This window comes from Bison bison, unplaced genomic scaffold (assembly GCF_000754665.1).
Source record: "Bison bison bison isolate TAMUID 2011002044 unplaced genomic scaffold, Bison_UMD1.0 scf7180017864293, whole genome shotgun sequence".
Lineage (NCBI taxonomy): Eukaryota > Metazoa > Chordata > Mammalia > Artiodactyla > Bovidae > Bison > Bison bison.
In genome coordinates, this window is record NW_011494865.1 from 1,085,892 (window position 1) to 1,109,164 (window position 23,273).

General features: G+C 50.9%; 1 protein-coding gene across 1 annotated transcript in view; it reads right to left on the reverse strand.

Annotated features, from left to right (window-relative positions):
- The window catches only part of TVP23A (trans-golgi network vesicle protein 23 homolog A (S. cerevisiae)), a 44,457-nt gene extending 27,090 nt beyond the window's left edge, over positions 1–17,367 (reverse strand). Inside the window, exons 1-3 of the mRNA XM_010850660.1 lie at positions 16,371–17,367; positions 4,633–5,353; positions 4,302–4,381 (exon numbers count right to left, since the gene is read on the reverse strand). Of these exons, the coding sequence (XP_010848962.1) occupies positions 4,302–4,381; positions 4,633–4,641 (89 nt within the window). The 5' untranslated portion in view covers positions 4,642–5,353; positions 16,371–17,367. The remainder of the gene's footprint in view (positions 1–4,301; positions 4,382–4,632; positions 5,354–16,370) is intronic.
- Positions 17,368–23,273: the final 5,906 nt, after the last annotated feature.

Consider the following 23,273-nt stretch of genomic DNA (forward strand, 5'->3'; position numbering starts at 1 on the left):
ATAGAACGTGGTGAACGTTGAGGACATTGCTGCTACTGCTGCTAAGTCGCTTCAGTCATGTCCAACTCTGTGCGACCCCATAGATGGCAGCCCACCAGGCTCCCCCGTCCCTGGGATTCTCCAGGCAAGAACACTGGAGCGGGTTGCCATTCCCTTCTCCAGTGTATGAAAGTGAAAAGTGAAAGTGAAGTCGCTCAGCCATGTCTGACTCTTTGCGACCCCATGGACTGCAGTCAACCAGGCTCCTCTGTCCATGGAATCCTCCAGGCAAGAACACTGGAGTGGGTTGCTGTTTCCTTCTCCCAGGTATCTTCCCAAGCCAGGGTTTGAACCCAGGTCTCCTGCATTGCAGGAGGCTTCTTTACCATCTGAGCCACCAGGAAAGCCCTATTAATGATAATATTTATATTTATATATGTACTATGTATATGTCAATCCCAATTTTCCAATTTATACCTACTCTCTTACCCCTGGTAACCATAAGTTTGTTTTCTACATCTGTTACTCTATTTCTGATTTGTAGATACATTCATTTGTACCCGCCCCCCTCTTTTTTTAGATCCCATATATAAATGATATCTTCTGTATATTCTTGAGCATCAGAATCAACTAGAGATGCCCATCCTGTGGGAATCCAGTTAGGCAGGTCCAGGGCTGGACCAGAGATGTGCATTGGGCACAGCAGAGGATTATGGGATTGGAAGCTCTCAGGCACACACAGGTCCACAACCTGCTACCTCCCAGATCTCTGAATGCAGCCCACATGACCTCCCCCTGCCCAATCAGATCCAGCCTCTCTGCCCTGCAGCCAATCAAACCTGGCCATTAGAGCATTCCACCACAAGCCAACAAAGACAACCCTGGACTCAACATCTTTCCCACATAAGTGCCCTTCCACCTGGGTCCCAAGGCCAGAAGGCTGGGCATCACCCTTGACTATCCCCATCTGCACCCACATCTTGATCACCACCAAGACTGACTGATTCTGCCTCCTCTGTGCCCCTCCACTTCCCCCCATCAGCCCTGCCAGTGTCCTGGCCCAAGCTCCCAGCTTCTGTTTCGTGATTCCTTCTGCCCTTGAGCCTCTGCTCAAACTACTTTCCAGTAAACCAGTCTCAACTCCTTAAGCTCTTGCTCTCCCCTCTAAGCCTTTGTGTGTGCTCGCTCCACGTCTCTTCGTTAACTCCTACCCATCCTTTGGCCTCAGCTTAGCTGTCACTTTCTCCCCTGGCCAGCATAAATGCCCAAGCTTTTGCCAATCACAGCATTTATTTTTTTTATATTTAAATGTATTTATTTTTATTTGGAGGATAACTGCTTTACAATATTGTGTGGGCTTCTGCCATGCATCAACATGAATCAGCCACAGGTATACATATGTTGGAGAAGGCAATGGCAATCCACTCCATTACTCTTGCCTGGAAGATCCCATGGACAGAGGAGCCTGGTGGGCTGCAGTCCATGGGGTCTCGAAGAGTCAGACATGGCTGAGTGATTTCACTTTCACTTTTTACTTTCATGCATTGGAGAAGGAAATGGCAACCCACTCCAGTGTTCTTGCCTGGAGAATCTCAGGGACAGGGGAGCCTGGTGGGCTGCCGTCTATGGGGACGCACAGAGTCGGACACGCCTGAAGCGACTTAGCAGCAGCAGCAGCAGACATACGTCCCCTCCCTCTTGGACCTCCCTCCCACTTCCCACTCCATCCCACCCCTTGAGGTTGTCACAGAGCCCCAGTTTGAGTTCCTTGTATCACACAGCAGATTTCCATGGGCTATCTAATTTTACATTTGATAAAGTCCCTGTGTCAATGCTACTCTCTCAATTCATCCCACCCTCTCCTTCCCCCTCTGAAATCCCAGCATTTAAAACATTGAATCATAACAGCCATGGACATGCCCATACCCTACACCCCGACACCAATGGTTTCCAACCGGGGAAAGTTTGCCTCCCAGGGAACACTTGGCACTGTCTGCAGACCTCACTGGTGGGATGCTCCTGGCATGTGGTGAACAGAAGCCAGAGATGCTGCTAAATATCCGAAATGCACAGGACATCCTCACCACCAAGAGGAACCTGGCCCCAAATGTCAGCAGTGTCAAGGCTGACCATCCCTGCTCCAGACCAGACCACGCCATGGAGGTAGGCGGTGTGTCCTGTACACCACGTGTCCCCAGCCACCAGCCCAGACGTGGGCATACAGGAGGAGCTCAATGAAGACTGAGTCGGCTGTAGTGAGGTGAATGAACCTAGAGTCTGTTATGCAGAGTGAAGTTAAGGCAGAAAGAGAAAAACAAATATCATATATGAACACATATATATGGACTCTAGAAAATGGTACTGATTGAACCTATTTGCAGGGCAGAAATAGAGACATAAGCCATAGAGAACGGACTTATGCACACAGCGGGGGAAAGAGAGGGTGGGACAAATTGGGAGAGTACACTGACTTACACTACCATGTGTCAAACAGACAGCTAGAAAGAAACTGCTGTAGAACACAGGGAGCTCAGCTCGGTGCTCTGTGATGACCTAGAGGCGTGGGCTGGGGCAAAAGGAGGGTGGTCTGAACGGGAGCGGATGTATCTCTTCTTGCAGCTGAGTCATGTAGTTGTACAACAAAAAGTAGCATCACACTGTAAAGCAATTATCCTCCAACTAAATTAAAAAAAAATACAACACTGAACACATGAGTTTAGATGATCTAGAAGATATCCCAGGATTCCAGTTCTCTCACAGTAACTTTCCGTAAAGACAATCGTAGGTCACTATGGTAGGTTGAACAATCCCTCAATCCAGGGCCCTGACCGCCAGAGACTGTGACTAAGTTGTTATGGCAAAGGGGCCTCTGTGGGTGTGATCAAATTAGAGATCTTCAGGGGGGAAGATTACCCTGGATTATCCAAGTGGGTCCGAAAATGCAACCACAAGTAACCCAGTAAGAGGAAGGCAGAGGGAGACTGCTACAGAGGAAAAAGCGATGTGAAATAAAAGTGAGGCTCAAGATGCTACAGTGCTCGTCTTGAGAGGCAGCAGCAGGAGTCACCAGCCGGCAAACCACCGGAAGCTAGAAAAGGCAAGAAACGGATCTTCCCCTAGAACCTCCAGAGGGAGTGTGTCCTGTGGACACTTTAGTTTCAGCCCAGTGAAACTGATTTTGGACTTCAGAACTGTGAGAGAATAAATCTCTGTTGTTTTAAGCCAACACTACCTCTGGCTGGGGGCTTCCCGGGTGGCTCAGATGGTAAAGAATCTGCCTGCCAATGCAGGAGACCTGGGTTCAATTTCTGGGTCGGAAAGATCCCCTGGAGGAGGAAAAGGCAACCCACTGCCATATTCTTGCCTAGGAAATCCTGTGGACAGAGGAGCCTGGTGGGCCAAGGTCCATGGGATCGCAAAAGAGTCGGATACGACTGAGTGACTAAAACAACAATATCTCACTGGCTAGAGTTGAAAGAGGGCCAAGAATAAAACTTCAAGCCCTTGTCCACCTCTCCAGCCTCCTGCCAACCCCTGTCTTCTCCCCCACTACCCTCCAGACACAGTGGCTTTCCTTCGACCTTCCAAACACAGCCCTGGGCCCTTAAACCTGCTTTTCATTCTTCAAGGAAGGTTTTGGTCAGAGCCTCCCGTGACTGGCTGCCTCTCATCACTCAGTTCAGTTCAGTTGTTCAGTTGTGTCCGACTCTTTGCAACCCCATGGACTGCAGCACACCAGGCTTCCTTGTCCTTCACTATCTCCCAGAGTTTGCTCAACTCATGTCTATTGAGTCAGTGATGCCATCCAACCATCTCATCTTCCGCTGTCCCCTTCTCCTTTTGCCTTCAACCTTTCCCAGCATCAGGGTCCTTTCCAATGAGTGGGCTCTTTGCATCAAGCGGCCAAAGTATTTGAGCTTCGGCATCAGTTCTTCCAATGAATGAATATTCAGGACTGATTTCCTTTAGGATTGACTGGTGTGATTTCCTTGCAGTTCAAGGGGCTCTCCAGAGTCTTCTCCATCATCACAATTAAAAGCACAAGGCTGCTAGCCTCCCCAGTGGCTTTCTCTTTCATCAGCCTGTTTTCTTCCCAACTCTTCTCACACTAATTATCTTGTTAACATCTTTGTTCACCTGTTAGTCCCCTCCCCCCAAGACCACAGACTAGGAGGGCAGGACCTTGTCCAGTCTGTCCTGGGTGTGCTGGGAGCCCGACGTCTGGCACACACCGGGTACTCAGTACATCCTGAATGAATGAACCTGAATGAATAAATCTGCAGCACTGAGTGAGCCTGCCCAGCTACCGGGTCAGAACGCACCTGATCTTGGCTTTCCGAAACGCCAGCTCCTCCTCGTTGCCAAAGTCCAAGGACACATCCTCGGTATCATCCACCAGGGCCTGGGGACATCAATGACGAGTGACAGGCCCTTCCCAGCGGTGCACAGGCCCTCTGGCCACGACCCTCTCTGCGGGCGGGGCCCTCCCCTTCTCCACCCTCCCGCCCACTTGGGGTCCAGCGCAGGCCCAAGCCCCGGCTCCCGCATCCCTCCCCTCCCTCCTCCTCTTCCTCCCAGCTTCTCCTAGCCCTCCGGAAGGCTCCCAGCATCCTTGCCACCACCCTCCCATCCTCGGCATCCCCGCGGCCCTACCTGCTTCATCCTTCCCAGAGCCCACCTGGAGCCCACAACCCAGCCTCCGGCTGCACCTCTCGCTGCGGAAGGGCTGGGACGCCTGGCGCGCAGCGGCGGTGGGCGCGGGGACGCGGTGGGGTGGGGGTCAGAGCCCGAGCCCCCGGTGCAGCCTCCTCGCTGGTATCAGGTGGGGCGGGGCGCGCGGGCCCCAGAGCGCAGTCGCCAGCGGGGGAGGTGGGCTCGACTGCCCGGGCCGGGGCGGGGCTTGGGAGGGTCCCTCTGCCCGGGCTCTCTGGGAACACCGCCTAGGAGAGACAGCTGATGCCCAATGCAAGGATGGAGGGTGAAGACGGAGCGGCGGCAGGGAGGGGACGATTCGGGCTCAGAGGCGGACTCGGGAACCCAGATCGGTGATCCTGCGAGCAGTAGAGCGAGTGGGTCAGTGAACCAGGTGGATGTTCCATAGATGTCGACCGAGGGAGGGAGCGAGTGCAAGAATGAATGTCAGTGTTGGGCAGCCTCTCTCAAGGCTGGAGAAGGCCGGTGTTTCCCCACTCGACCCCAAAGAATTCCCTAGGGCCCTAATTAAAAACAATTTCCCAGGCCAACCGCGGAGATTCCTAAGGCCTGGAGTGGAGTTCCGGATTCTGCCTTTTAACAGGTGAATCTGCTGCAGCTGTGGCGTGGGTCCCACTGCCGCCTACCGTGACGTTGCCTTCATCCTGGTGCCAGACACACACTGTGGACAATGTAACTATTATTAGCAGTAATAGTAGTGTTTCTGCTTCCCTGGTGGCTCAGTAGTAAAGAATCTGCCTGCCAATGCAGGCGATTCAGGTTCAATCCCTGGTCCAGGAAGAATTACCTGGAGAAGGAAATGACAACCCACTTGAGCATTCTTGCCCAGAAAATCCCATGGACAGAGGAGCCTGGCTGACTACAGTCCATGGGGTCCCATAGAGTCAGACACGATTTAGCAACTGAACAGTAACAACAACAACAAATGGATATAAAAGCCTTCCCAGTTATCTCCCACAAAGGAAGTCTTTGTCACCAGATAGCTTTTCCTGGCCTGGGACAGGGTCACTCCCCTCTACTTTCTGCCCTCGCCTCCTCCTGGCCACCCACATAGGAGCAGAGGTCAAAGAGTCTCTATGCCAAGGCCCTAGTCCTGCCCTTTGCCCTCCCGCCATGGGCAGTAGGGACCTGTCTTCCATCCCTGGTGACTCAGAAAAGCGCTGGTGGTTTCCAAGGTCCCGACACAATTCACTCCCTGCTGATCCCTGCAGGGGTGGGTGGCTGCCAGGAGGGAGAGGTAGGGAGCAGAGGTGCAAGAAGGCACCTAAGCTCTGAGCCTTGGGCAGGCACCCCCCCCCCACCATTACCTAAACTGATCCCACGAAGGGTCTGTCAGCTGTGTGCAGAGGGAGGGTACTTTCTCCTGGAATGCCGTCTTGGGAGTCAGGGGGTCTGGGCGGGGCCTGAGAGGCTTGATAACAGCACTCCAGTGATTCTTATGTTGCAGGCCTCTGGACCACCCTTTGAACTGTAAGGATCTCAACCACCAGAGAGCTTCCTTGGTGGCTCAACAGTAAAGAATCCCTGCAGTGCAGGAGATGCTGGTTTGATCCCTGGGTCAGGAAGATCCCAGAGAAGGATATGACAACCCATTCCAGTATTCTTGCCTGGGAAATCCCATGGACAGAGGAGCCTGGCGGGCTATAGTCCATGGGGTCCCAAGAATTGGACACGACTTAGCAACCAAACCACCACCAAAGCCTGGCTTTCTAGAAAAGCCTGTTGGTTCTTCCAGCCCAAAGCCTGCTCCAGGCAAAGAAGAGTGTCATACTGAGAGGCTAGGGTACCCTAAGCTGCCCTCCCCAGCTTGGCTACAACTGCCTGGGAGGGATAACAGGGGGAGGGGAGACAAGGGACCACAGCAGAGGGCAGGTGAGGGTGAGAAGCCGTTACAGAACATTTAGGGGCTTTTCCTCTGATTCTGAGAATCACCAGCTGTTGGTGTCTGTTAAGTTGGGGCTCAGAGAGTCCTCAAGGAGGTGAGGAGGTAGGAAAGCCCCCTTGGAAGCCCCATTTGGGGTCAAACTGTCATTCTCAGTCCTCAGGTTAGGGGTACCTGGAGAAGAGTCTCAGCCCCCACCACGTGGAAGCCACGGGCTCCTGAGCTGCCCTCAGGGGGCCACCGGCTGAGCGTGCAGAGGTGGGGGCCAGAACTGGGGACTCTGGGGAAAGCGCCCTCCCTCTCTTCCTCCCACACCTGGATGATCCTCTGCAGGGTCAGCCTGTGGAGTTTCATAGTGGGCAGAGAGCCCGAGGATTCTGCAGAAAATTCATCAGTGGCTTTGAAACCAGCTGCGGTGGTTTAACCGGGCTCTGCATGCTCAGTCGTATCTGACTCTTTGTGACCCCATGGACTGTAGCCAGCCAGGCTCCTCTGTCCATGGGATTCTCCAGGCAAAAAACTTCAGTGGTTTGCCATTTCCTCCGGGGAATCTTCCCACCCCAGGGATCAAACCCATGTCTCCTGTGTCTCCTGCATTGCAGGCAGATTCTTTACCCACTGAGCCACAGGGGAAGCCCAAAATTATTTGAAAGGCTGATAACTGTAGAAATGGTCACACATATATATGGATATATAATTGTTGTTTAGTCACTAAGTCATGTCCAACTCTTTTGTGACCCCATGGACTGTAGCCCCCAGGCTCCTCTGTCCATGGGATTTCCCAGGCAAGAATACTGGAGTGAGTTGCCATTTCCCTCTCCAGGAGATCTTCCAGTCCCAGGAATCGAAACCATGTCTCCTGCATTGCAGATGGAGTAACCTGGGGCTGCAGGTTAAATGCAGATTCCAGGGCCCCTGAAGCTCCAGGGCCATTCCCAGGAATCTGCTTTTAATAAGGACAGTGGGGAATCCTTGGGTTCAGAGACTTCTGGGAAACACGACCATCTCCCCTCACACCAGCATCACTGAATATGACCACTGAATCCTGCCTTGAGTCACCTCTGCTTGTCTTGGCCCAGGAGAGGCTTAGGGAACAGAGCTTTGAGAAACAGCCCCCAGCTCTGGTTCCTGCAGTGTGGCTTCCAGCACTGAAGCCAGAACAACTGAAGGGAAAGGGCTCCAGGCTTAGGCAGGCACTGGCTTCTGGATGGTTCTTGGAGGTGGACCTGTAGAGTCAGGCAACCCAGCTGGGAACGTGGTTCCACCACTGCCTGGCTGGGTGGCCTGGGGCAGGAGGCTTCAATTCTCTGGCCTCAGTCTCCACATCTGTAAAAAGAGACCACACCTCCCCTCACCTGGCTGGGATGATGCAAGGACTAGAGAAAACACATGTTAGGTGCTTTGCTCAGAGTAGGGATTCAGGAAATGGTGGCCCTGGTAATACTGCCTGTGGTCATCAGGAGAGGAACTTGGGGCCCAAGGAACCCCTGTGGGCTGGGTAGCTATATGTGCGGCTGTTGGTCCCCCGGTTACGGTGGAGATCCCTCAGCAGAAGGAATGACTCTGGCCTGAGGCTCAGGTCCTGTGTGTGCCGCCCAGCCCACAGGGCTTCCATTCCCCAATTTGTGTGTTCCTGGGACAAACTGCAGCCAGAACAGGGTACCTTGCATGGCCCTCTGCCTGAGACAGGACCCCACAGGCCTGGACCGGAAAGCAAAGGCTTGGATTGGATTGATATGGCCAAACGTGGGTGTCCAGAGCCTGGCTGGGAGAGGTGGGAGGTCGGCCTGACTGGACTATGCTGGGCTCCGAGCCACACAGACTTTCTGCTCTTTATTCTGCAGGAGAAAGGTGGGTGACACAGAGGGTTAAGTAGTGAGTGTGGGGAGGGTGTGTGTGATCAGGCCTGGGGCTGGCAAAGGCGCTGAGCTGCCCTCATCCCCTCTCAGGCATGGGGAGCAGCAGCCCCTTCTCACCTTCTCGGCCTGGCATCCCCACTGGTGCCTAAGATCCGCCCCCCTGGCACCTGGCAGTGGCCCTGCTTTCCCCCACGTCGGGTTACCAGACCTAGCAAGTAAGAGTCAGGGGCCTGCAAGAGAACACAGCGAAATTCTTTCTGACATAAATCATATCAATGTTTTCTTAGGTCAGTCTCCCAAAGCAATATAAATAAAAGCAAAAATAAATTTCTAATCAAACTCATAAGCTTTTGCCCTGCAAAAGAAACTGAAAACAAACGGAAGAAACAAGCTCCAGAATGGGAGAAAATATTTGCAAACGATGCAACCGACAGGGGTTGAATTTCCAAGATAAAGAAGCAGCTCATACGGCTCAAAATAAAAATAGACAGCCCAAACAAAAAATGAGCAGAAGACCTAAATAGAGATTTCTCCAAAGAAGACATACAGATGGCCAACAAGTCAATGGAAAGATGTTCAGTATCACTAATTATTAGAGAAATGCAAATCGAAACTGCAACGAGGCGTCACCTCACACCAGTCAGAATGGCCACCACCAAAACATCTACAAATAATAAGTACTGGAGAGGGTGTGCAGAAAAGGGAACCCTCCTACGATGTTGATGGGAATATAAATTGGTGCGGCCACTGTGGAGAACAGTGTGGAAGTTCCTTAACAAACTGAATATAGAGTTTCCGTATGATCCAGCTATCTCACTCCTGGGCATACATATCTGGAGGAAATTCCCATTTAAAAAGATACAGGCACCTCAATGTTGATGCTGCCACTACTGCTAAGTCGCTTCAGTCATGTCCTACTCTGTGCGACCCCATAGATGGCAGCCCACTAGGCTCCTCTGTCCCTGGGATTCTCCAGGCAAGAATACTGCAGTGGGTTGCCATTTCCTTCTCCAATGCATGAAAGTGAAAAGTGAAAGTCAAGTCGCTCAGTCGTGTCCGACTCTTAGCGACCCCATGGACTGCAGCCTACCAGGCTCCTCCATCCACAGGATTTTCCAGGCGAGAGTACTGGAGTGGGTCGCCCTTGCCTTCTCCAGCAATGTCTATAGCAGCGCTATTTACAATAGCCAAGACATGGAAGCAACCTACTCGTCCCTCGACAGATGAACAGATAAAGAAGATGTGATATATATACTACTCTCTCAATCATAAACAAATGAAATAATGCATTCTATACCAGTGTGGATGAACCTAGAGATTACCATACTAAGAGAAGTAAGCAAGACAAATATCATATGTTATCACTTATGAGTGGAATCTAAAAAATAAAAAACAATACCGATGAACTTGGGACAAGACAAGAACAGACTCACAGACATAGGTTACCAAAGGGGAACTAGAGGAGGGAAAAATTAGGAGTTGGGGGGTAGCAGAGACACACTACTATATATAATATAGATGAAGAACAAGGTCCTATTGTATATGCAGAAAATTATATTCAATATCCTGTCATAAGCCATAATGGAAAAAAACGTGTAACTGAATCTGCTGTATACCTGAAACTAACATAATATTTTGAATCAGCTATATTTCAATAAAAATAAATAAAAGTCCTGGTGAAATTGACCTTGAGGTAACTAACTTTTTAGTATAAGTATGTCCCATGCAATTTTGGGGATGTACTTACAACTAAAAAAATTATCAGTTTTCTCAACTTTGAATTTACCTGGTGTCTTCCATTGCCTCTGGCACCCTGTAGCTCCAGGTCAGAGTGCATCCAGGCCCGTGAAGCCGGGGGCTCCCACCCAGGGGGCTGCCCACCTGCCCCTGGGCCTCTGACCTTTCTGCTTCCCCCCAGAAGCTGCTCCCACTTCACAGGCCTCCTCGCACCTGACCTGGGCCCTGTCCTTCTCCAGCCACAGCCGGCACCCGGGAAGGCAGGGCAGAGGGCCGAGGGAGGAGATGAGCCCTTCTTGGGGGCATCTCTCAGGATCTCCGTCCACCTTGCTGGGGGGTGGCGGTACCTGTGGTGAGCCCTGGATTTCTACCCATATGGGCCCCAGCTGTGCCCGGGCCTCTGACTCCCCATCTGTGAAATGGGCAGAGATGCATTGCCTTGCACACTCCTGGGTTCTTCACTTGCTCAGCCCTCACCTGCTCCGTGCTGGATACACTGGTCTAGACACAGGGCCATAGCACTTGGCAAGACACACAAGGTTCTTGCCCTCTTCGGGCCAACATTCCAGTTGTAGATGGATGGTGTGGTGTTTAGTCTCTAAGTTGTGCCTGACTCTCTGCGACCCCATGGTCTGTAGCCCACCAGGCTTCTCTCTCCATGGGATTTCCCAGGCAAGAACACTGGAGTGGGTTGCCATGCCCTCCTCCAGGGGATCTTGCCGACCCAGGGATCAAACCCTTGTCTCCTGCATTGCCAGGCAGATTCTTTACCACTGAGCCACCAGGGAAAACTGTAGATGGATAAAAACAACCAAATTAAAAAAAAAAAAAAAAAGGCACAAAAGTTGTCTGAAAAGTCCACTCAATGCCCCAAACAAATGTCCCTGTCCAGCCTGGGAAGGCACTATGGAGCCGCTGAAATGGGGTAAGACCGGATGGAGATGTTCTGTCAGCATCAGATACACACCGGGGTTTAAAGGATTAGTAGGCAAAAAGGATGTAACGTATTTTCTCATAATTTTGAAACTTCTCCCATACTGAAATGATTGTGTATTGGGTTAAAGTGCAATTAAAATCAACTTGCCCTGATTTTACTTTTCTAGATGTGGCTAGGAGCACACTTCCTATGACGCATGTGGCTTGCATTACATTTCTGTTCTACAGTGTGATCATCTGGGAATTCAAAAGGAGGACAGGGAAGTCACTCTGAACTGAGCCTCAGCATTGAAAAGAATTTTTATGCCCAGGTTGAAACAAATGTAAACAGCGTAATAAACACTTGTGTACTTGTCCTGGTTCAAAATTCTCAAACCAGCTCTTCCTTTTGTATTGACCTATTTCCTTCTTCTGTATGATTTTTTCTTTTCCTGGCTGTGCCGGATGTTTGTTTCATCATGAAGGCAGGCTTAGTTGCCCCGCAGCTTGTGGGATCTTAGTTCCCTGACCAGGAATTGAACCCATGTCCGCTACATTGGAAAGCAGATTCTTTATCACCAGACCACCAGAGAAAGTCCCCTTCTTCTGTATGATTTTGAAGCAAACCCCAGCATCTTATCGTTTCACTTTAATACTCTGATGCATAGCTCTGAAAATGGACTCTTGGAAAAACAAAATCACAGCAATCCCACTCCTAAGTACAGCCTCAAGAGAACTGAAAACATGTTTATAAAATACCTTGAACAGGAATGTTCAGACAGGCATCATTCTTAGTAGCCCAAATATAGAAACAGCCCAAATGTCTGTCAGTTGATGAGGATAAACAAAACTCACACTATCCATATGATGAATAATCTTTTGCAATAGAAAGGAATGAAGTGAAGACTTCCCTGGTGGTCCAGTGGTTAAGAATCTGCCTTCCAATGCAGGGGATGTGGTTCGATCCCTGGTCAGGGAACTAAGATCCCACATGCTGTGGGGCAACTAAATCCCGGCACCGCAACTAGAGAAACCTACATGCACTGCAATGAAGACCCAGCAAAAAAAAACAGAGTGAAGCGCCCATACCTGCTACAGCCTCAGTGAAATTTGCAAACATGAGGCTCAGTGAAAGAGGCTGGATGCACATGTTACCTGATTCTGTTTATATGAAATTTCCAGAATTGGCAAATCCATAGAGACAGAAAGCAGGTTAGTGTTTGCCAAGGGCTAGGGGATGACTTTTCATACTGTTCATGGAGTTCTCAGGGCGAAAATACTGGAGTAGTTTGCCATTGCCTCCTCCAGTGGACCGCGTTTTATCAGAACTCTCTACTATAACCCATTTGTCTTGGGTGGCCCTGCACGGCATGGCTCATAGCTTCATTGAGTTAAGGGAGATTGCTGGGAGAAATATCAAGAGCCTCAGATATGCAGATGATACCATTCTAACAGCAGAAAGTGAAGAAGAACTAAAGAGCCTCTGGATGAGGGTGAAAGAGGAGAGTGAAAAAGCTGGCTTAAAATTCAACATTCAAAAAACTGGAATCATGGCATCCAGTCCCATCACTTCATAACAGATAGAAGGGGAAAAGTGGAAACAGTGACAGATTTTATTTCCTGGGGCTCCAGAATCACTGCTGACAGTAACTATAGACATGAAATTAAAAGGCACTTGCTCCTTGGAAAGAAAGCTATGATCAACCTAGACAGCATATTAAAAAGCAGAGACATTATCACTTTGCAGACTAAAGTCCAAAGCTATGGTTTTTCCAGTAGTCACATATGGATGTGAAAGTTGGACTGTAAAGAAGGCTGAGTGCTGAAGAATTGATGCTTTAAGAATGTGATGCTGGAGAAGACTCTTGAGAGTCCCTTGGACTGCAAGGAGATCAAACCAGTCAATCCTAAAGGAAATCAACCCTGAATATTCATTGGAAGGACTGATGCTGAAGCTGAAGCTCCAATACTTTGGCCATCTGATGAGAAGAGCTGAGTCATTGGAAAAGACCCTGATGCTGGGAAAGATTGAAGGCAGGAGGAGAAGGGGATGACAGAGGATGCGATGGTTAGATGGCATCACTGACTCAATGGACATGAATCTGAGCAAACTCCAGGAGATGGTGAAGGACAAGGAAGCCTGGTGTGCTGCAGTCCATGGGGCCACAATGAGTCGGACACGACTGAGTAACTGAACAAGGGGATGGCTGCTGGTTACTACAAAGTTTCTTTTGTGGGTGATGAAAATGTTCCTGAATTAGATAGTGGTGATGATTTCACAGTTTTGGGAATATCCTAAAACTCACTGCATGTTACACTTTAAAAGGATGAATTGTACAGTATTCAAATTTTATGTCCATTTTTAAAAGCTTCAATATCATCATACCTAGCATCCTTTCTATTGCATCCTTTGTGTTAGAGATCGTATCCAAAATCCTGTCAGGGTTCATTCCCTGATTGTCTCATAAATATTTTTATTTCCCATAGTTTGTTCCAGTCCCACCCCAAGCAGGGCCATGCCATGCAGGTGAGTAATGCAGACTGTTGTTAATTAGTCACTAAATCATGTCCGACTCTTTGTGACCCCATGGACAATAGCCCGTCAGGCTCCTCCGTCCATGGGGTTTTCCACACCAGAATACTGGAGTGGCAGAGAAGGCAATGGCACCCCACTCCGGTACTCTTGCCTGGAAAATCCCATGGACGGAGGAGCCTGGTAGGCTGCAGTCCATGGGGTCACTAAGAGTCGGACACGACTGACCGACTTCACTTTCACTTTTCACTTTCATGCATTGGAGAAGGAAAGGGCAACCCACTCCAGTGTTCTTGCCTGGAGAGTCCCAGGGACAGGGGAGCCTGGTGGGCTGCTGTCTATGGGGTCACACAGAGTCGGACATGACTGAAGTGACTTAGCAGCAGCATCCTGGAGTGGGTTGCCCTTTCCTCCTCCAGGGGATCTTCCTGACCCAGGAATCGAACCTGCCTCTCCAGCTTGGCAGGTGGATTCTCTACCACGGAGCCACCAGGGAAGTCCTCTACAGAGATAGATCTCTAAACCAGAAGGTTCCTCTCCTCTCTCCTCTCGTACAATGTGTTTGTGGAGGACCCAGACCCTTGGTCTTTTGCATCTTCTCATGATCTGTGTCCTGTGGCTTCCCTGGGGGTGGGGGACCCCACATTCTCAGACTGCTATGTAGGGCATTGCACCCCACAAGCTCTCCCCCAGTGGCAGCTGATTTGCCAAAGAAATACCACTGCAAGGTAGGGGCTGGCACAGAGCTGTGTGTTCAGTCAGAACATACGGAGCATGTGGTTCGGTCATGTTCGACAGCTTTGCAACCTGTGGACTATAGCCCACCAGACTCCTTTGTTCATGGAATTCTCTAGGCAAGAATGCTGAAGTGGGTTGCCATACTCTTTTCCAGGGGATCTTCCCCACCCAGGGATTGAACCCCAGTCTCCTGCACTGGCAGGCAGATTCTTTACTATCTGAGCCACCAGGGAAGCCTGCGACAGAGCCTGGGTGCCAGGTAAACAGCAAGGACTAGGCCTTATCTACAGACTGTTACAGGAGTCTCATCAGAGTCCCCAGAAAACAAGATCTTTCCCAGGCCCTCTTATCTTTCCACTTTGCACAGATTTCCCAGGGCCCTCCACCCCTTCCGTTTCTGCTGCCAGAGCTGTACCCTGTCCTGTACAGAGGTGGGAGCAGGAAACCTGGGTCTCCATCCTCAGGTAAGTGGTTCCCACCTTCCCCCTCCCACTAGGTGGACCCCAAACTCCCACCCTGGCTCGTATGGCTTTGCAGGACAGGACAAGCTCCCCTCTTTCAGCTCAGAGGCTCACTCTGCATCTGCATGCTGGCCAGATTCCACCAGTCATTACAACATACCCACGTGGGTCTTTCCTTCCTCAGGGCCTTTGCACAGGCTGTTTTTTTTTTTTTTTTTCTGCATCAGTGCTTCCTCGTGCACACACTGATTTATCGCGGTGCTGATAACAAGGAGGCTCTAAGCCTCCCTTCCAGACGCCCAGCCTAATGACCCAGCTACCGTCTCTACACCTTTGCTGTCTCTGTTTTGAGTTCTTGAGGGACTTTTCATGTGCCCCCTAACTCATCCCTCTTGCTTGCTGTTTGGTCATTCGTATTCCCTCAGAACTAGAATCTCAGTGCTGGGAGGGAAGGACACTGTGTCTAGACTCACACCCAGAGGAAGTGGAGGAGCAGGTGAGTGAAGGCCCCGGGGGTGTGTAGGACAGCGATTCTCTCCCAACCCATCTCACAGATGGGGAAATAGAGGCCCAGACAGCTGAGGTCCATCTGAATAGAAACCAAGGACTCCTCTCTGTGTTCCAACTGCCGTCAGGAAGGTGTGTGGGCGCCCCACGGGCAGCCCACGGGAGGAGCCTACTCCCCGCCTCGGCTCTCTGCCCTGCCTTCCTGGGCACCTGCCATGGCTGGAGAGGGACAGGGCCCGGGTCAGGTGGGAGGAGGTCTGTGAAGTGGACGCAGCTTCTGTGGGGTAGCAGGAAGGTGAGGGCATGGGAACAAGTGGGCAGCCTCGGGGGCCTGGAGCCATGGGGTCCCCAGATGCAGTAGAGGACAGCAGGTAAACCTGAAGTTGAAATAAACAACCGGTAATTTTTTAGTATAGCTATGTCCCGAATGGGCTTCCCTTGTGGCTCAGACAGTCAAGTATCTGCCCGAAATGTGGGAGACCCATGTTCGATCCCTGGGTCAGGAAAAGCCCCTGGAGAAGAGAACAGCTACTCACTCCAGTATTCTTGCCCGGAGAATCCCATGGACAGAGGAGCCTGGCGGGCTACAGTCCATGGGGTCGCAGAGTTGGACATGACTGAGCGACTAACACGGTCGCTGTCATGTCCCAAATATTGCATGGGACACACTTATCCTAAAAAGTTTCTCACCTCCAGTTCAATTCCACCAGGCTCCCTTATTCTTACTTGTTAGATCTGGTGCCCCAATTTGGGAGGGGGGTGCAGGGGCACTGCCAGGCGCCAGGTAGGCAGATCCAGCAGGAGTGCCCGGCTGAGTGTGAGATGAGGCTGCTGGCCTGGGAAAGACAGGCATGGGGCTGCTGTTTCCTGCCCCTGCTCCCGCCTGATGGGGAATGGGGGCAGCTCAGGGCCTCTTCCAGCTCCGGGTCTGATCAAACACCCTCTACTCGCTGCTTAACCCTCTGTACCAGCCACCCTTAACCCACAAGATAAAGAGCAGAAAGTCTGCAGGGCTTAGGGCCTGGCAAGGTCTGAGAGTTACTTACCTGCTGTGCGACTGTTTAGCCAATGGCAGTGTCCTAATGACACGGGCCCCTGCCTGGTGGGGAGGTATGAGAATTAAAGAGCTGGATGCTTTCGCTCCTTCCTGCAGCTGGGCCACTGCGTGTCCTTTCGCATGAGCCCTGCTGACTGCTTAACCGTGCGGAGGCCTTCTTCTCTCAAGTCCACTGAGGCTGCCTCTTTGTGCCAGAAGCTTGCTCTTTGCTCTGGTCTCTGCTTTCACCTGGAATGAGAAGGGAGGCCTTCGCTAGGCCAGCAGGCCACTCCCCGGAGAGAGGAAATTCCAAAGCAGGGGACAAAAGGGACAGGCAAGCTTTGATGTGTCCGGCCTGGCCTCCCAAGCCATCTGACATCTCTCCAGGCTGTGGAGGAGTCAGTAAACAGGCCAGAGAGGAAGGCCTCTCAAGGACTGGGCCAGCGGCAGAAATGTCAAGTTCACGGCAGGGCTGTTTCAGGGAGAGCGGTCGGTGGTTGGTACTCATCTTGAGCTCTGGCCTCCTGTTGGAGTGCTGGGAGCTTGGCGGGTCCCTCCCATGGGTGCAGTGCAGGGAAGATTGCAATGCTGGTCTCTCTCCCAGCAGCTGGAAGTCCAGTTTGTGTCCTGCCCACGCTAGAGAAGATGCCGCAGTGGACTCTGCTTGGTGGGGGCCTACTGATCTTTTCTGCCTCACCCTCCTCCACCCATCATGCTCTGGGAACCCTGGGCCAGAGTCTAAGATTTCCAGAAGCACCAATCCCCTTCCTGCCTCAGGGTCTTTGCACCTGCTCTTTCCCCTTCCAGGAGTGCCCTATCTCCCCAGATTTTCTTAGGACTGAAATTTTGAGGTCTCTCTCCAAAAAGACTTCACTGACTCCCAGCCCATGTTCCACCCAATCGCTCAATCCCTCTCTAGGGTCTGGAATCTAGACATGTTTTGTCCTCTTTCTAGCACTTTCCTTACGTCTAATTATCTTGGTTTCTTTCTCCTCCCCTGTCCACCACTCGAATATTATCTCCGTAAGAACAGGTGACCCTGAGATGGTGGTCCAGGTTAAGACTTCGCCTTCCAATGCAGGGGGTGCAGGTTCCTTCCCTGGTCAGGAAGCTAAGATCCCACATGCCTCATGGTGAAAAAATCAAAACATAAACCAGAAGCAATATTGTAAGAAATTCAATGAAGACCTTAAAAATGGTCCACATTAAAAAAAAAAAAGCTTAAAAAATAAAAACAGACGCCCCTTCTGTCCACTGAGGACAGTGTCAGGCACACTGTGGACGTTGGAACAGTGTCTGGTGAGTAAGCGATGAAGAGATGAGAGACTCTGGGGAATGTGCCAGGCAGCAGATATCTGCCCACTGTGCAGAAGATATTTCGGGTCAGGGCAAACAGAAGCCTGGATTCCACTCCCTGCTGGGCGGGTATGATCTGAATCCAAGTTTTTCCCAGAAACGCATGCATCACGGACTCAGATTGGAATGGGATGGGCAGTGGGGCCGGGTAGCCCAGGCTCCAGTTCAGAAGCATGGGTCTCGTGGAGGAGAAGCCCATGTGTCGCCTGGCTGCCAGCCCTGGCAGGTCAGAGAGCCAGCAGGCAGAAAGCCACCACTTACGGGAAATGCTCTGATGAGAAGAAAAGGGCTGAGAGTTGTTTGGACCCAGCACTGGCCCCGCTCCAGATGGGATCAGGAAGCCTGCACCACCGCATCAACCCAGCTCAGTTCCTCCTAGGAACGGCTGTCGGCTGAGAGGGAGCCTTAAGAAAAAGCCAAGGGGCCCCACCCCTCCATTCCTGCCTCCTCGCTTGCAAAAGAACAACAAAAGGCAGTTTGTAAGATATGTGAATGAGTCCTGAGAGGCAGCCAAGTGCGGTGGCTGAGAACACAGACTCGCAGCTTGACTGGATTCGAAGCTCAGCTCCTCTGCTTTTCAGCCAGGAGATCTTGGGCAAGTTATTAAATCTCCCAGCCTCAGCTTTCTTGCCTGTAAATGAGGATACTTGTGACATCTCCTTCTGAGGACTGATGGGGAGAGTGAAAGAGTTAATAATTTACTATGTGCTCAGAACATTGCTGGCCTCTCCTGTATGCTGAATAAATTGTCAGTCTGTTCTATGACCACGCCGGGAGACAAGCTGGACTGTGTCCATTCTATGGATGGGGAGACTGAGGCTCAGAGAGGTTTTTAGAGCAGGGGCACAGCAAACACGTGGTAAAACCCCAAACAGATCTCAAGTCTCCTGCCTCTTGATCGGAGTTCTGCTCATCCTGTAATGCTGGGCTCTGCAGTCAAGCTCTTGACCCAGGGTTGCATGGCATTGGCCAGGGGGCTGAATTTGGTCTCCAGGCATGTTTGGGTCAGACCCGTGTCACTGAAAAGAGCCAACAGATGGAGTCTATGAAATTAATTACCAATATTTAAAAATCAGATGTCACTTTTTTTTTTTAATCCTTATATCTGGTTTCTCTTGAGAAACTGGGCACTCAGGCATTGTGGAGCCTGCCATCCCCTATGGCAGAGCTGAGCGGGGGCTGTCCCCCTCTAGATGAGATCCCCTAGACCCAGGAGTTTGCTCATTTCTGTTCACTGTCTGCTCCCGAAAAGTTTGCTTCCGCTTGAAACCCACTGTCTTGGAACTTCCCCGGTGGTTTAGTGGTTAAGAATCCACCTGCCATTGAAGCAGGCTTGGGTTTGATCCCTGGTCCAGGAAGATCGCATATGCCATGGGATGCTAAGCCAGAATGCTGCAGCTGCTGAAGGCCGCGTGCCCTGGAGTCCGTGCCCTGCAACAAAAAAAGCCACTGAAGTGAGAAGCCCATGCACAGCAACAGAGGCTCAGTGCAGCCAAATAAAACACAAAGCAACAACCATAACAGAAATAAAAACAAACAAAAAACCCACCGTCTACGGTGGGACTCCCCAGAAGCAGACCCTACCCACTGACAAGGATTCATATGAATGTGAGGTTTTAGAGCAGAGGGAGGAAGACCAGGCAGACATGAGATATTAGGTAAAGTCCCACAGAAGGTGTATTATCTTCCTGTTGTTCAGTCGCTCAGTCGTGTCTGACTCTTTGCAACCCCATGGACTGCAGCACGCCAGGCTTCCCTGTCCTTCACTATCTCCCGGAGTTTACTTAAACTCATGTCCATTGAGTTGGTGACGCCATCCAACCATCTCATCCTCTGTCGCCCCCTTCTCCTGTCCTCAACCTTTCCCAGCATCAGGGTCTTTTCCAATGAGTTGGTTCTTTGGATCAGGTGGCCAAGTATTGGAGTTTCAGCTTCAGCATCAGTCCTTCCAGTGAATATTCGGGGTTGATTTCCTTTAGGATGGACTGGTTGGATTTCCTTGCAGTCCAGGGAATTCTCAAGAGCCTTCTGCAGCACCACAGTTTGAAAGCATGAATTCTTCCCCACTCAGCCTTCTTTATGGTCCAGCTCTCACATCCATACATGACGATTGGAAAAACCATAGCTTTGACTCTACAGACCTTTGTTGGCAAAGTGTTGTCTCTGCTTTTTAATATGCTGTCTAGGTTTATCATAACTTTCCTTCCAAGGAGCAAGCGTCTTTTAGTTTCATTAATTTAGTTAATTTCCTAGGGCTGCTACAATGAAGTACCACAAATGGAGCAGCTTAAACAACAGATGTTTTTTTTTTTATCCGTTTCACAGTCCGGGAGCCAGAAGTCCATGGTCAAGATTGTCGATTGTCGATAGGGACAGGCCCCCTCTAAAGGCACCAGGGAAGGGTCTGTCCGGGCCCCTCTCCTGGCTGCTGGTGGTCCCTAGGCTTGTGACGGCATGACGCCATCCTTCTCATGGTATTCTCCCTGTGTGCGTGCTTCCCCTTTTTAGAGGGGTACCAGTCATGCTGGATTCAAGGCCCACCCTACCCCTCATCTTAAATATTTACATCGGCCATGACTTTACTTCCAAATAAGATCTCATTCTGAGGGACTAGGGGCTGGGACTTTAACATATGAATGTGGGGAGGAGGGGAAAACAAGGCAGCCCAAAAGGTAACTGTGGCTTACTCAGAGGCTCCACGTGGGGGAAAGGAGTAGAACTATTTATACCCACCCCTGCCCCCAACCCCACTCCCCGGCCACGCATCAGCCATTGGATAAGGGCTGCCCCCAGCAGGGTCAGGAATTCCCAGGCACTTGCAGCTCCGGCCACACAAAGGCAAAGCAGGTTCCAGCAGCAGGAAGGTTGTCCTCCAGGAAAGAGGAGCTGTTGGCGCTATTGGGAGTGAAAGTTCACAGGGGGTGGCTGGGTATGAAGGTGGGAAGGGATCTGAAAGATATGAGCATCTGCTGTGCCCACCATCCATGGGATACACTGAAAACAGAGCCTTCAGCCCACATCTGCCACCCATGTGCATGGTGTGGGTTGGTGTCTCAGGGTTTTCCTTTTTCCATATACGGGCCACATTAGCTGGACTGGAGCTGCCGGGGTGGGCGTGGACCATACACATCCACCCCCAATCCATGGGTACCCTGACCCGGCTGGTACTCAAGGACAGGTGGCAGGTGGCTGTGCAGAGCCCTCATACCTGCCAGCCTCACCTACAGGGGCTGAGGAGCCCTGGGACAAACGGGACTCCCAGCTCGGAAACCACATCTCATGAAATGTGGCATCTGTAGGCAGGAAGTGCAGTGTGGATGCTCAGTCGTGTTTGACTCTGTGCAACCCTGTGGACCATAGCCCGCCAGGTTCCTCCGTCCTTGGGATTTTCCAGGCAAGAATACTGGAGTTAGGTTGCCATTCCCTTCTCTGGGGTGTCTTCCCCACCCAGGGATCAAACCTGTGTCTCCTGTATTGCAGGCAGATTCTTTACCTCTGAGCCACCTGGAAAGCAGGAAGGGACACCAGAAATGAGGATAACTATGGGCTCCCCTGGTGGCTTAGATGGTAAAGAATAAGCCTGCAATGCAGGAGACCCAGGTTTGATCCCTGGGTGGGGAAGACACCCCGGAGAAGGGAATGGCAACTCACTCCAGTATTCTTGCCTGGAGAATCCGAAGGATGGAGGAGCTTGGAGGATTACAGTCCATGGGGTCGCACAGAGTCAGACACGACTGAGCTACTGTCACTTTCCTGAGGAAATAGGGTCCTCGAGTGGAGAATATGATTCAGCAGTGAAGGCAGTGGGCAGACAGGAGTGGTGCTCCGGTTGCATGTGCAAAGGTGATCAAAGTGGTCCCCACCCCAGTCATCTGAACACTTAAGCTACTTGTGTGCAGGTGCCTGGGGGTCCAGGCAGGCTTGCTGTGGATCACCTGCTGGGAAGATGTCTTGAAGAAGGCAGCGGTGTGGTCTGGGAGAGGCTCACAGACATCGACCCTAGGGAGGAACTGTGCCGTGGTGGCAGGTGGCAGCCTTGACCTTTGAGAACATCAAGGTTTGAACTAGAAATCCCAGCTTGATCAACAGCACTAGCTGGTCTGTCTGTGCTCTGTGCAGCTCCATGGATTCACGGTGGCAGCTGTGAAATGGCCCCGATCCCACCCTCTGAACCCCTGACACTGAACTTCCTAGCAGCTGAGGGTGGTTGAGGCCAGCAGACATGGAAGAAAGACTGAAGCTTGGTGTGGGAGTGTCATTGCTTGTAGAGCCAACTTCAAGGCCATACACCAGAGCACATCACAGCTGACACCCCTGGAGTCTGACAATTTGGTTCCTGTCCCAGCTCCGCCACAGCTCTGAGCATTGAAATTTAGCTTGGGCTAGGCTGTTTGAACAAACAGATCTTACATTTTCTGAACCTTAACATGACAGAAATTCTCTCCTGCTCACTTAATAGCCTTGAGTTGATGTTCAGGCTGGCAGGATATTCTCCACTTTGAAGAATCCAAGCTACAGTCCATGGGGTTGTAGAGTCAGATACGATTGAGCAACCAGCACACACACAGGCTCTTTCTATCCCGTGGCTCCATTGCCCTTGGATCTTGTTGTCTTCCGTACCCAGAAAATGGAAGGGGAAAGAGAACGCGGGGGAGGGAACCCACTCTCTTAAAGGACCCAGAAGAGGCAGAGATGCCACTGGCATGAACTTGGTCACATGACCACACGCAAATGCAAGCGAGGCTGGGAAAGGTGGTCCAGCTCTGTGCTTGGCTATAATCTTCCCTTTTTTTTTTTCCAATCAAGTTATCAAGTTTTTTAAGGTATTTCTTTTTAATTGAAGGATAATTGTTTTACAATACTGGTTTCATTTCTGCCCTACATCAACATGAATTAGCCAGAAGTGTACATATGTCTTCTCCCTCTTGAATCCTATGTTTATAGAGAATTGAGAAGACAGCTTTTGATGGATATCTATCAGCATCTTCCCCAAGGTGAGTTAATGCCTCTGGGGTCCCATCTTCTTGACTGAAAAATGAGAATGACAGCCCTCCCTCATGAAAAGTGCTTAGCGCTGTGCCTGGCACATGGTTGCTGCTGCTGCTGCTAAGTCGCTTCAGTCATGTCTGACTCTGGCACATGGTAAACCCTTGATAAATGAGCATCCAGCATTACCAGGTACCTGTAGTGACCGCTGGGGTTCTTGGACATATTGGGGGAGAGAAACGATAGACAAGGCTGGACCTCCTGGTAGGCAGGAGAGATCAGGCATACTGAGATTTTAACTACAACATGACTACACTTGGACTCCATCTGGGGAAACCCAAATGTCTACAATTACTCAGCTTCCCTCAGAATTCAGTGAAACACTTCACACTACAGGTGTGAATGTTGAGTAAGTGCCATATTGCCAGTTTCAGAGAATAATCAGCATTAGCTCCTGCCTTTCAGAGCCCTGAACGAGGTGAGTGGCCAACCCCCAGGCTGGCTGGACGTGGCCAAGGGACCTCAAAGACTCAATCTTCACTTCTCAGACTCACTTGGTCTTCGTGCCTCT